The 13,185-nt window shown below is 43.1% G+C and overlaps 1 protein-coding gene across 1 annotated transcript; it reads right to left on the reverse strand.

The window, feature by feature from the left end:
- Positions 1-11,929: 11,929 nt before the first annotated feature.
- LOC106344788 lies at positions 11,930-12,601 on the reverse strand. Its single transcript, XM_013784098.1, has one exon. It carries the CDS (start codon positions 12,599-12,601, stop codon positions 11,930-11,932), a length of 672 nt encoding a protein of 223 aa, XP_013639552.1.
- Positions 12,602-13,185: the final 584 nt, after the last annotated feature.

The raw sequence follows: 13,185 nt of genomic DNA on the forward strand, positions 1-13,185 counted from the left end.
AACGAGGGGGATAGCTGAACTTATCGATATGGCAAGGTGCCTATGTACCTCTTTCGAGGATCAAGCCATCTCGTAGTTCTGCTTGTTGCTGCGGGTATTCCTACTCGCTGGATGGGGTCGTTCCGGTTACTTCAGCCGTTGGGGCTTCAGTTGGATCGACGACCGTTTCAGGAGTCGGGCTGTCCGCTGGCAAGGCGATGGACTCGAGGACTATGTCGCTGTCTGGAGTCGTTGCCTGGTCGGGTGATTCTGGATCACTTTTTATGGAGCTCTCGGGAGCGTTTTGAGCTTTTTTAGCCCACTTCAGGTTGACCGCGGGGGTGTTCCAAGTTTGTCGTAGTTTGTGCTCGGCCAAGAAGCAGAGCCTAGAGTGTTTCTGGCATCCCCAGATTACCGCTGTTCCGCTTGGAGTTGGGAACTTGATGCCAAGGTGGTAAGTCGACGGTACCGCTTTCATGGCATTGATCCAAGGAGTTCTCATGATGACATTGTAGATGGCCGGGTTATCGACTACCGCAAAGTGAACGATTTTTGTCACCTCTTTAGCCATCACTGGGAGTTTGATTGATCCGAGGGTCATTGACGTTGCACCTGAGAAACCGGTAAGAGGTTTTGGTTCTGGGATGACTGCTCCGAGTTCAATGTTCATCCTCCTGAGGGTATCGCGGAATATGACGTTGACTGTGCTTCCCGTGTCGATAAGGATCCTTCCCACTTCCAGGTCTCGGATTACCAGATCGATAACCAATGGGTCACAGTGAGGTTTGTCGATTCCGATGGTTTCCCGCTCTTCGAAGATGATTGTATCGTTAGGGGCGTCGTCGGTTGGGGACCGAGCCAGCCAGCTTGAACTCGTCTCAGCCTTCCATCCATAAGCTTTGATCAACGAGATCGAATCGCGATAGAATTGCGATCCCCCGATGATCATGCTCACCCTTCGATGGTTGCTGTCGTTTCCTCAGTCATCCTGCCTCCTTCCGCGTTTCTCGCCCGACTAATTTTCGCGGGTGTCGTTTTCGGGGGACTCTTTGATGCGCCTCAGTACATGGAACCAGACCAGGATGGAGATCAAGACGATCAGATCATTCCAACCGAGGTTCAGACAGCCGATCGTCCCAGACAGACAAACCGAGCCGTGTACCGGATCGACCCGCGAGCAGCTGGAGAGGTGCTAAGGCTGAAACCACGTCCAGATGATCAAACCCACCGTACCGGAGCTCGTCTTCCCCGACCAACTAGCCAAGCCAAGACTGATGGTCGAGCCAGAACTCACCTTGATCGAGTAGAAACCGAGACAGACCATTATCTTTCCCTTTTGGTCCGTCTGATCCGAGCTGAGTGTCCCGATGAACGTACTGATGGATCAGCCGGTCAGTATGATTAGTTCTTGAACTTTGATGATCAAAATTTCTCTAAGGCAAGGATTCTACAACTGTCCAAGGTCTTGGGACGTACTGGAACCAAGATGATGCATGGGCCTTACCCGGCCGACTATCCAGAAGGCGCCTCGCCAGTCCTACTCCTTACCGCGAAAGAATCACTTGGTTCAGGACAAAGAGTAAAGACTCAAAAAGTTGAAAGAAAATGAAATGATTTTATTAAGAGAAGTGTTTGCATATTTATAGTAGAAAAAGACATAAGAAGTATTAATGATAGATCTAGATCTAGATCTAGATCTAGATCTATCATTAATACTTCTTATGTCTTTTTCTACTATAAATATGCAAACACTTCTCTTAATAAAATCATTTCATTTTCTTTCAACTTTTTGAGTCTTTACTCTTTGTTCTTTGCTTAGAACTTTTCTAGTTTTCTTGGTGTGGTTAGCTCCAAGCAAACGCCCTTGTCTGTTGGTCTTGTGAGTCATATCAAGCAACGGTTCAAGACCGCCTCTTTGTTGGACCGGTGAGTCACATCCGGCAACAATCTGGTTTGGGAATATCAAAGGACACTCCGCAACCTTTGTGCGACCCCTCATTCCATCAGATCTCCTCTTGGAGTTCATATCTTTTCCAATCCGGTTGAGTGATCCTTTTAAGGTGTATCAAAGTGGTATCAGAGCCACTCTTCCGGTATTGTGTGTTCATCTTCTCATCTCCCATTTCATAAAAAAAAATTCTTCTTCTTTCTATCGTAAACTCGGGCCCCTCATTACCATCCACTAGGAAAAAAAAAAAGATCTACGATTTAAAAAAAAAAAAAAAAAAAGAGATTTCAAAAGATTTTGATTTGTGGATTGGTGGTGGAAGAGAAAGTCTGCTGGCTGAGGAGAAATCCAGCCTTTGAGGTGGTTAAAACGGATTTCAAAACCAAAGTTCTCTCTTTTCTATCAATCTTACAAAAAAAATAAAAAATCCCTTGATTGCTTGGTTCAACCCATTGGGATTCCTTGATATGTTCTTTAGAACATTGAGAAGAAGCTTGTGTGATTAGCATAAAATCTGAGAGAAACACTTGAGTGGGTGAGATTAAACACTTGAGAGTGTGATGTTTTATTTTCTAACTTTTGTGTTGAGATTTTCAGGTTGTGATGTTTGGTCTTCAAAGAAAAAGTAGCAAGGAGAAACCCTCACGACAAACTGTCTCTCAATTTCCATCTAAATTTTCTTTGAATAATTTTGATGAGTTTGTTAGTGTGCAGGAAAAGCCAAACCGAAGGTGCAAAGAGCAAATCAAAATGACCAGAGATGTGGCTGATCCCAAGAGGCGATTGCTTCAATTTGATGTCCAAGAAATCTGTGACAACTTTGAGAAGGGAATGATGAAAGCCCTAAAAGACATCAGCAAGAGCCATAAGAAGAGCACATCCACACGTGCACCTGTAGCTGAGCCATCATTTTTCATAGTGAAAAACTTAAAGGTAAATCTGAAACACATATTGAAGAGTTTAAAGATTTTTCAGATTCTTTACCCATCTTTGATGAATCTGATGAAGGGTCAATTGAAAGCTTGTTTTCTTGTGAGAAAAATTGTGATCTTCCTTCTCTTGAATCTGAGTTTATGAATGATAATGAACAGACTATTGTAGAACTAACCGTTTTGCAACCGGAGCATCCGAGTAGTATTGTTTTGTCCCAATAGGTTTTTGAAGAAGAGCCACTGGACTATCCACATCAAGGACCACATCTTGACACTAGAAACCCCTTGGATGAGGATCTAGATCCTATCTTTGATGAGGAGGACGAACCTGGCCCAGTCTTTGATGAAGAAGCAACAAGCATCACCTCCATCGTTATGGAGAGCCATCTATGTTTTGATCCCGGCACAACTCCTGCCCCTTTGACTCATGATCTTCAAGAGCACTGTGAGAAATCTGATTTGATTAATTCTCTGCCTAATATGTTTGTAAAGATCAGCTCTCATGATTTGATTCGTTTTGGTCTTGACAAGATGAAAAATTTTTGTGTTTCAAAATCTATTTTTGAAAACATGATTAATTCTTTTAAATTGTTTAAACCTGAGAAACTTCTTGATCAAAAATGTTTTCAAAAAGGCAATGGCATCAAGTCTGAATTTATTTTGAGTTTTGATCAGTTATTAAAGCATAGCAAAGGCTTTGATCGTTTTGAAAAATCTCTTGAGCTTGATTTGAAACCAACTGATTTTTGTGCTAGAAATTTTTTTGATTCGTTTGTTTTCAAAGAGAATGGCTTTGATCTGGGTTCTTCTAAACATGCACTGATCAATGATAATTTGATTGCATCCTCTTGTGCCTTGGACGATTTCTTGATTAAAAAGATGCTGGAACAGAAATCACTTGAAACTGAAACTAATTTTTGTGATCTTGATTTCTGTGATTATGTTTTGCAGCCTGATCTCTTGAGTTCTGAAACTGATAAAACATGGCATCTTCTGAGATCAATTCTTGATAATTGTGTTGTTTTGAGCCTTGATGATATTGTGGTTTACAACACTTTCTTTGAAAAACATCTTGAGTCTTTGATAGTTGATTCTCAATCTGAACTTAATCTTGTGTGTTCAGATGTTGAGCAGGATATGCACGACTTGAAAATGAATACTATTGTTGCATATCTTGATAAAATTCTGTTCTGCAATGTTTACTTTGATGTGCATCTTGAAAGGCTGAAATGTGTGCTACTTGTTCTTGGAAAAGAGATCTTGATTTTTGAATTGAACAAGTACTTGTCTTGCACATATGATCCTGGTCTTTTCGTGTTTGTTTTGAGTATCCAGGAAAGACAGGTTCATCCTCTGAGAAATGAAAGCATTGACCGTGCCAAACAGCCTGAGATTTGGAGAAGCTTTTTTGTCCAACCCGGCTACCTTGGAGATGCCAGCGACAGGGGTTCAGTCCAAAACGTATATCTCAACATTCAGAAGGTCTTGTGTCATGAATCCAATTTCCCTGGAAAGGCAACTCACCAAGGATTCACTGAGGCTTGGAATCACTTGAAAAGTTTCACGGAGGAAGGAGTTATGAATTTTCCAAACCGGAGGTTCTCCAGCCCGTCTATCCGCGAGTACCAGACTTCTAAAGGAGATTCAGGCCCAAGAAAGAAGCGGCCTGAGCCAAAACCGATCCTCCATGAACCAAAGGTGTTTCCTCAGTCAACCTCTTGTCCAACCCAAAAGCACTGTAAGGATCATGGGTAAGGATCATGGGTTGATTGTCTCTGCTCATCATGAAAACGTTTTGAATCCGATAATTTCCAAAGGAAAACACATCTTTACTTGGTTGAAAAACGTTTTGCTTAAACCTTTTTATGAAGAGTTTTACTTAAGCTGTGCTTTGAAAGAGATTTGGTGTAGAAAAATGCATGAACCAAAATTACTTAGGCCAAAGAATCAATTTGATTTCATTTATGATGAGAAATTTTCAGATTTGGCATTTTCTCTTTCTTTCCCTAACCGTTTCACAGTTTGGCCTAATTTTAAAATTGATAAACCAATTTTTGGTGATCAGTTTACTTGTTTGATGCTTTCCCACGTGCTTGATGATTATCCTAAGAATTTGGATCCTGTTTTTGATGTCTTAATGATAGAGAAACCCTTTGAGTATCGCTTTATCAGATTCGATGTGGTTTCTCTAGTTGTTTTGGATGAACAGGATAAGCATGATCATTTCCCAAGGAGAGCAAGCAATGATGGACGCCAAAGGACTTGGAATTACTTGATGAAAAAGACTTTAAAACTCCAAGGAAGTTTCTGTCCAATCTTTTCATTCACTGAATTTCCCTTGAATTTTAATTTTTTTGTATCTGATTTCTTTCCTTTTGATATAGGTACAATGGTTTTGAGGACAAATCCTTTTGAAGAGGGAGAGCATGATGCGCCTCAGTACATGGATCAGTACATGAAACCAGACCAGGATGGAGATCAAGACGATCAGATCATTCCAACCGAGGTTCAGGCAGCCGATCGTCCCAGACAGACAGACCGAGCCGTGTACCGGATCGACCCGCCAGCAGCCGGAGAGGAGCTAAGGCTGGAACCACGTCCAGATGATCGAACCCACCGTACCGGAGCTCGTCTTCCCCGACCAACTCGCCCAGCCAAGACTGATGGTCGAGCCAGATCTCACTTTGATCGAGTAGAAACCGAGACAGATCATTGTCTTTCCCTTTTGGTCCGTCTGATCCGAGCTGAGTGTCCCGACGAACGTACTGATGGATCAGCCGGTCAGTATGATCAGTTCTTGAACTTTGATGATCAAAATTTCTCTAAGGCAAGGATTCTACAACTGTCCAAGGACTTGGGACGTACTGGAACCAAGATGATGCATGGGCCTTACCCGGCCGACTATCCAAAAGGCGCCTCGCCCGTCCTGCTCCTTACCGCGAAGGAATCACTTGGTTCAGACGAACCTTGACGTTAGTCATTTATGACCAGATCTGGAACTCAAGATATTTTCTACTTTGTCTTTAATTTTCAGATCTAGATCTAGATCTAGATCTAGATCTGAAAATTAAAGACAAAGTAGAAAATATCTTGAGTTCCAGATCTGGTCATAAATGACTAACGTCAAGGTTCGTCTGAACCAAGTGATTCCTTCGCGGTAAGGAGCAGGACGGGCGAGGCGCCTTTTGGATAGTCGGCCGGGTAAGGCCCATGCATCATCTTGGTTCCAGTACGTCCCAAGTCCTTGGACAGTTGTAGAATCCTTGCCTTAGAGAAATTTTGATCATCAAAGTTCAAGAACTGATCATACTGACCGGCTGATCCATCAGTACGTTCGTCGGGACACTCCTTACCGCGAAGGAACCACTTGGTTCAGACGAACCTGGACGTTAGTCATTTATGACCAGATCTGGAACTCAAGATATTTTCTACTTTGTCTTTAATTTTCAGATCTAGATCTAGATCTAGATCTATCATTAATACTTTTTATGCCTTTTTCTACTATAAATATGCAAACACTTCTCTAAATAAAATCATTCCATTTCCTTTCAACTTTTTGAGTCTTTACTCTTTGTTCTTTGCTTAGAACTTTTCTAGTTTTCTTGGTGTGGTTAGCTCCAAGCAAACGCCCTTGTCCGGTGGTCTTGTGAGTCATATCAAGCAACGGTTCAAGATCGCCTCTTTGTTGGACCGGTGAGTCACATCCGGCAACAATCTGGTTCGGGAAGATCGCCTCATTCCATCAGATCTCCTCTTGGAGTTCATATATTTTCCAATCCGGTTGAGTGATCCTTTTAAGGCGTATCACTCTTTATCAGTTTTGGGAGAGCGATCAGAATCCAGGAGGAGGTCTTTCATGCCTGTGACCTTCGAAATTTCGCCGGCGAGGAGCTTCGCAGCAAGGCTTGCGCCGAGAACCTTGCAGTTCATAGTGGAATGACCTCTGGTCTGGTGGAACTCGCAGTAGGAATTATCCTTGAACTGGTTCCTGGTCCAGGTATTTCCGGAAGTCTTTCCCTGTTCGGAGTTGATAGCGTAATTATGTTCGCCCTAGAGATCTTCTCTTTCGTGGTGGACATACCTGTCGTTACGAGGGTTTTTCCTTCTCGCGGACGTCTTCTGCGGGTTGTACTTCTGAGTAAGGACTTTCATCTTTACTTCCATCATGATGAAGTCAGTTGCCTTGTGAAGAGCGTCCTGGATTGTTCTCGGTTTTTCAAGGGATATCCATTGCCGGAGTTTTGACCTGTACCAGAGAATTTTCCGCAAAGCGTCGACTGCCACTTTGTCGCTGATTCCAGTGACTCTTGCCATTACCAGCTTGAACATGTTCATGAATTTTTCTGAATTCGCGGAGTGGTTCGTCTTCTCTTTGAAATAGACTCCAAAGGTCAACGTCTGAGGTTTCCCTGTCCATGAACATGGAATACTGTTTGAGAAACTCTGAGGCGAGCTGGCGGAAAATTCCGATGGAGTTTCGTTTCAGACGAGAAAACCATTCGAGTGCGGCTCCTTTGAGGTTTTCGACGAAGAGGAGGCAGTAGCCAGCGTCTCGTTCGCGTTCCTTGAGTTTGCACATTCCCATCGCGATCTGGAAAGACTGCAGATGCGCCTTCGGGTCGGTGGTGCCATCGTAGACGGGAATTTTGATCTTCCCTGGATCTGAGATGTTAGTTTCCGTGATCCGGGCAGTGAACGTAGTTTTCCGCGCTTCCTCGAGAAGTCTCTCGATCTCGGGTGCAGCGCTTGTCGCATGGTGAATCTGCGACTTTACCGCCTTGACTTCTGCCGCAGTTTTTACGATGTACTCGCGGAGATCATGGATCTCATTAGTATTTCTAGCAGCCTTGCGAGCCTGTCGGCGTTGGCTGCGGTGGATCCGAGCCTGATTCTCGGCCAGTTCTTCCTTCTCTACCCAATAGAGGTTTTCTTCTTCCTCTGTCATGGGCCTTTCGAACAACGTGTCCTGCCGGGCGGACTGGCTTCATGTTCTTCTCGGATGGACGTCGGCACCTCCGTCCGAGTGATAGGACTGGTCGTTTATGTCCAGATCGATCTGCTCGATATTGCCTCCTTCGTTGCTCCCGGTGGGAGGTGGAAGGTTCTCCGCGGTCGGTTGTGCGCCTGTCGGGACTGTTTCGTCAGGGTTCTGACCTGAAGAATCCTTGTCTGCCCGTGTGGCCCTATCGCTCGGAGTCTCAAAATCGAGTCTTCTGCCCCTGCAGGCTCTTGTGGCCCCGCGCGGGTTTTTACTCTTGGCCTTCGCCGTTAAGGTTTCCACCTGTTTTGCAAGAGAGGCCATGAGCTTTCCTTGTTCGTTCGACTTTTTCTGAGCGGAGGCGAACATTTTTTTTATCTGGTCCAGTATCACGGCGTTCGTAGTGACCGTTGATACGTTTCTAGCTGGAGTTCTGTCAGCGTTGGCATTGACGAAAGTCTCATCGTGCGTTTGCTTGTCTTTGTCAGCGTCGGTCGTCATACCTTACTGAGCGTGCGCGGTTGCGTGAGAGATAGATACATACCCCTCCCTCCTTCTAGCGCCAAACTGTGGGAACCGAAATTCACACCGTCGAGATTTGTTAATCGGAGGAAGGCCAAGCTAACCTGACCCTCCCTGAAGGTCCCGGTTATCTGCTGGGCCACGTACAACACAATCAATATGAAATAGTCGAAAGTAATAAATCGTAAAAGAGCGAAAAGAGAACAAAGAGGTCTTATTTCCGAATTTGCGTTTGAGTGTGAACAACATGTAAGATCCTAGGTCACGAGAGCTGTCGGTACGTTCGCTAGTCTAGCCACCTAAGTTCTGACCTAGTCAAGTCACAGCTCGATAATAAAAACGGAAAAATGCCTAATTTTCTCTAAGTATTAAGTTTGCTCTGAGAAAGCTCTCCCTTGCTCCTTGCCTTAAGCCCTCCTTATATACTCTCTCTAGGTCGGTTTGCACCTTTTCCTGGGCCTGATTCGTCGCGAGATGGGCTTTTCCATTTTCGTCACCCTTCATGATTATCTTCGAAAACTGGACATTTATCTTTTCCTGCGAATAAAAAATAGACCGTCATATCAGCCTTGGGCTCAATCCTATTCTAAAATTGGAAGTGAGCCGTTTAGCCGCGGTTAAGGCCCCTTTTGGGCCGTTTTGGGACTTAGACGTTTTTACAATTTTCCTAAGAAACAGCCGTTGGTTTTTCCGAAAGGATGCCAATTCCCCGTATAGTTATGGCAACTGGTGTTCAAGCTAACCATAGCCGTTTTATACGGCAGGCAGGAATCCGTTTTGACGACCAAGTTTTAATAACTTTTCCCGAAGTCTTTCTTTGGAGGTGACCTCGGCGCGGGTCGTCCTCGCCCATGGGAGAGATGACCTCGGTGCGGGTCGCCCTCGCCCATGGGCGAGTTTCGGGACAGGAGGTCGGTCCTCGCCCATGGGCGAGGTGACCTTGGTGTGGGTCGTCCTCTCTCATGGGTGAGGTGACCTCGGTGCGGGTCGTCCTCGCCCATGGGCGAGGTGACCTCGGTGTGGGTCGTCCTCGCCAATGGGTGAGGTGACCCGTGTTGAGACGGTCGTCGCCCTAGGGCGAGGTGGTCGGTCCTTTCTTACGATTGAGAACTCATCCAGACTGATCCTCTTCTCGACGTTCCTCAGTTCGCATCCGCGAAAAACTGTCTTTTACTTGATTTAACCGTATTCCGGGAATGTCTAATTTTCAAGGATTGATCGAGAGTTAGTTTTCCGGGAACTTTCAGGCATTGATTCCGTCGTGACCAGTTTTAACCCCAACAGTATTCCACTAAAAACCCCACCCTAAAAACTCTCATTAATCATGCTTTTACCTGCCATTTTTAGGATTTCCAAACGAAATGAAGTGGCATTTGGATCGCTTTGAGTTCTTCATGAAACATATTCTCTATCAATGGTATTTTGAGTCAATATATAATTGTAAATCACCTTTAATAAAAATAAGCGAAGCAACTTTGGAGATTATTTCAGTTTTCAGATACGCTTTTAACAAAAATTTTGAGAGAAATATATTTCAGATTTAACTCCTCTATACAAGGTACATCATGTGGTAATCCTTCTTATGTATAGGCAAGTATTTTATCATCAAAGGTCTTATTCATATGGGGTATAAAGAAAAATCACTTTGGTTATTAGATAAAAGCATGACAAGATCCACCAATTCCTACTATCCCAAGTATAAGGGAGTGTTAGTGGGAATTAGATTTCTATAGAGTTTGTTGATTTTAAAAATTGAGAGATTTATTAAATTTGGAAAGGGTTGTAGAGAATTTTGTATATTGTGAAAGTCTATGAAAATAAAGTAATGTAATGATTCAAGTGAAACATGTGTATTCTCAAAATCTTGTTTTGTGAGTTAATGTTAAGAATTCAACTCCCAATAACAATTATTTTAATAAATTTGTAGAAGCATTAAAATCTAAACTTTTTGAATAACAAATGATTTTGTATAGAATTACAGAATCATCAAACCAATAACACTAGGTTTTAATGAGAATGTAAAAATCTATAAACCAATAACACTATACTTGAAAATTTTAAGACTCATTATAAATCCAATTCTCACTAAGACCCCCTAAAAATTACTATTGTAGTCCATCTTATAACACCACTTAGTGATTTGTTATCAGGGAGGAGAAGACTTGGGATGATAGATTGATTGAATCCCTAGTGGTCGCAGATGATATTCCACTAATGTGGAAGTTAGCAAGAAGTCAAGATAGATACATAGAGATGGGTACTCTTGGAGTTATACACTACATGGTTGCTACACAGTGAAATCAAGGTAATAGGCGGCTCGTAATGTTATGGTTGATAGCGGCTTTAAGATATGCATTGAACTGAGTATCCACACGCTTCAGTCTTATGCTTGTAAAGTTAAACAGTTCCACAAAATGTGTCAATCTTATTTGGCAACTGATGAATTGTCACTTGGCAGAAATGGCAAACCCACGTAGAGACATGGGGTGTCACCTAACATTTCTTAAATCTCTATAAATTTTGTTATGCTCACAAAAGTCTATATTTTTCAGTAGCTCTGTCGGTGAAGTATATCTCCTGGCCCCTTAAATCATGGTTCAATCCCCTTTCACAAAACATTTTTTTTTTTCCTTTTTAAGTACATAATTTGACCCATATAAAATCCAGTCCTAGATCCGTCATATTATGGCAGTTAGGCCTGTGCAAAATAACCGGAACCGAAGAACCGAACCGGAACCGAACCGAAATACCCGAAACCGGAACCGAACCGAAATACCCGAAACCGGAACCGAACCGAAATACCCGAAACCGGAACCGAACCGAAATACCCGAAACCGGAACCGAACCGAAATACCCGAAACCGGAACCGAACCGAAATACCCGAAACCGGAACCGAACCGTAAATTATTATAAAGTATCCAAACTACCCGAAAGTATCCGAAAGTATCCGGATAGTTTTATCTGAAATATCCAAAGTAATCCAAAATATCCAAAAATTTTATGTAAATCATCTTAATTATTTGATATTTTACCCTAAATAACCGATATTTTATCCAAATTATCCAAACTACCCGAACTATCCGAACCCGAACTGGATCCAAATGAGAACCGAACTTTTCCGGATATTTTCTGGTTCCTACATTTACTATCCGAACCGAACCGAACCCGAAACTATCCGAACTGAACCGAACCGAAAATAGGTCAAGTACTAAATGGATCCTCTAGTCCCTATCCGAACTACCCGAAATCCGAAATACCCGAACCGAACCGAACCGATACCCGAAATGCCCAGGCCTGATGGCAGTTACACAGAATCTTACGCGTAAAAATATGAGAAGTGACTATCATTGTGTTTGTTTTTTTTTTGTATGAATGTAAAATTTATTCAAATAAAAAAAAACGTTTTTGCATCCCAAAGATGCTGACAAGATTTAGGAGTTTTATTACTTACATTCTATGAATAAATCACATCAATTACTTGGTCTTGAAGCAAACCAGGAACGAAGCCCTTCTTCAAACCGAGCGTCTCCCAACCTCTTCAATGAACTGAATCTGTTTTTCATGGCTTTGTCAATGTCTCTGATCAGTTTCTGCGGTGTTGAAAGTGAACCCTCGTGCCTCCGAGTGTTCCTTTCTCTCCATAAATGATAGAGAGTCGTCTGGAACTGGTACTCGATCGTGTAGCTTTGCAATTTGGGCCAGCTTGAACTGGTTAGCAAAGCCAGGATTTCGTCCCATTAGCAGACCCAACGCCAGATTTTCCCAGACCTGCTTAGAATACGGGCATAAGAAATAAAGATGGTCCCTTGTCTCAGTGTGTTGATGACAGAGCACACAATCAGCAGAAATATTAGCATTCCATTTTTGCATTCTGGCACCGGTAGGTAGTCTGTCGAGAACCGTCACCCATGCGTTGGAAGCAAACTTTGGAGTGTTACGACTGAACCATATACCCTTCGCCCATGACACTTTTGGCTTAATCGATCTTATATGTTCCCAAGTATGTTTGGTAACAAATTTTGGCTTATAAACCTCTTGGTTCATGCGCCATAAGACCACGTTTTCTTCATCCTCATTATAGTCTTGACGTACTGGATCGAGCTCGTCTTCGATCCCGTTGTAAATCGTGGTTCGATGTCTCCGTCTTCGATGTGCAACTGAGGCTTGTTCAACCGTAGCATGAGCACTTATTCCCAGGTCTATCCTTCCCCGATCTCCTGTGAGCATGGCTAAGTTTCCCATATTGTTCCATCGATCTAACCAAAATGACGTGGACCGACCGTTGTGTACTTTTATTTTGATGAAATCCTTAGCTTGATCGCGCATCTTAAGCAATTGCCTCCACACCCAAGAGCTGTGAGAGGAAGCAATGGGTTCTCTCAAAGCCCATAGAGATGATCCTTGAAGAAGATGTTCATGGATCCAACGACTCCATAATGAGTTTTTATGTGCTATAACTCTCCAAAATAGCTTAAGAACACTGACTTCATTTGCTTCCCTTATGCATTTTAAACCAAGACCTCCCTCTGTTTTTGGTAGCAGACGTCCCGCCATGCAGTTTTTGCCTTTTTGTATTGAGGCTCGGTCCTGACCATAAGAAAGCAGAACATAGACTCTCTATCTTTTCAATGCACCTGTTTGGTAACTTGTATGCTGAAGTCCAAAAGTTCACTAGGCTTGCAATGACAGAGGTTAGTAATTGCAATCGACCTTCAAAAGAGAGAAACCGAGTTGTCCATGAACTTATTCGCCGTTTGATCTTATCAATCAAAGGCGCACAGTCTCCCATAGTCATTTTCTTTATAAGTAGCGGCAAGCCCAAATAG

This window comes from Brassica oleracea, chromosome C5 (genome assembly GCF_000695525.1).
Source record: "Brassica oleracea var. oleracea cultivar TO1000 chromosome C5, BOL, whole genome shotgun sequence".
In the NCBI taxonomy this organism is placed as follows: domain Eukaryota; kingdom Viridiplantae; phylum Streptophyta; class Magnoliopsida; order Brassicales; family Brassicaceae; genus Brassica; species Brassica oleracea.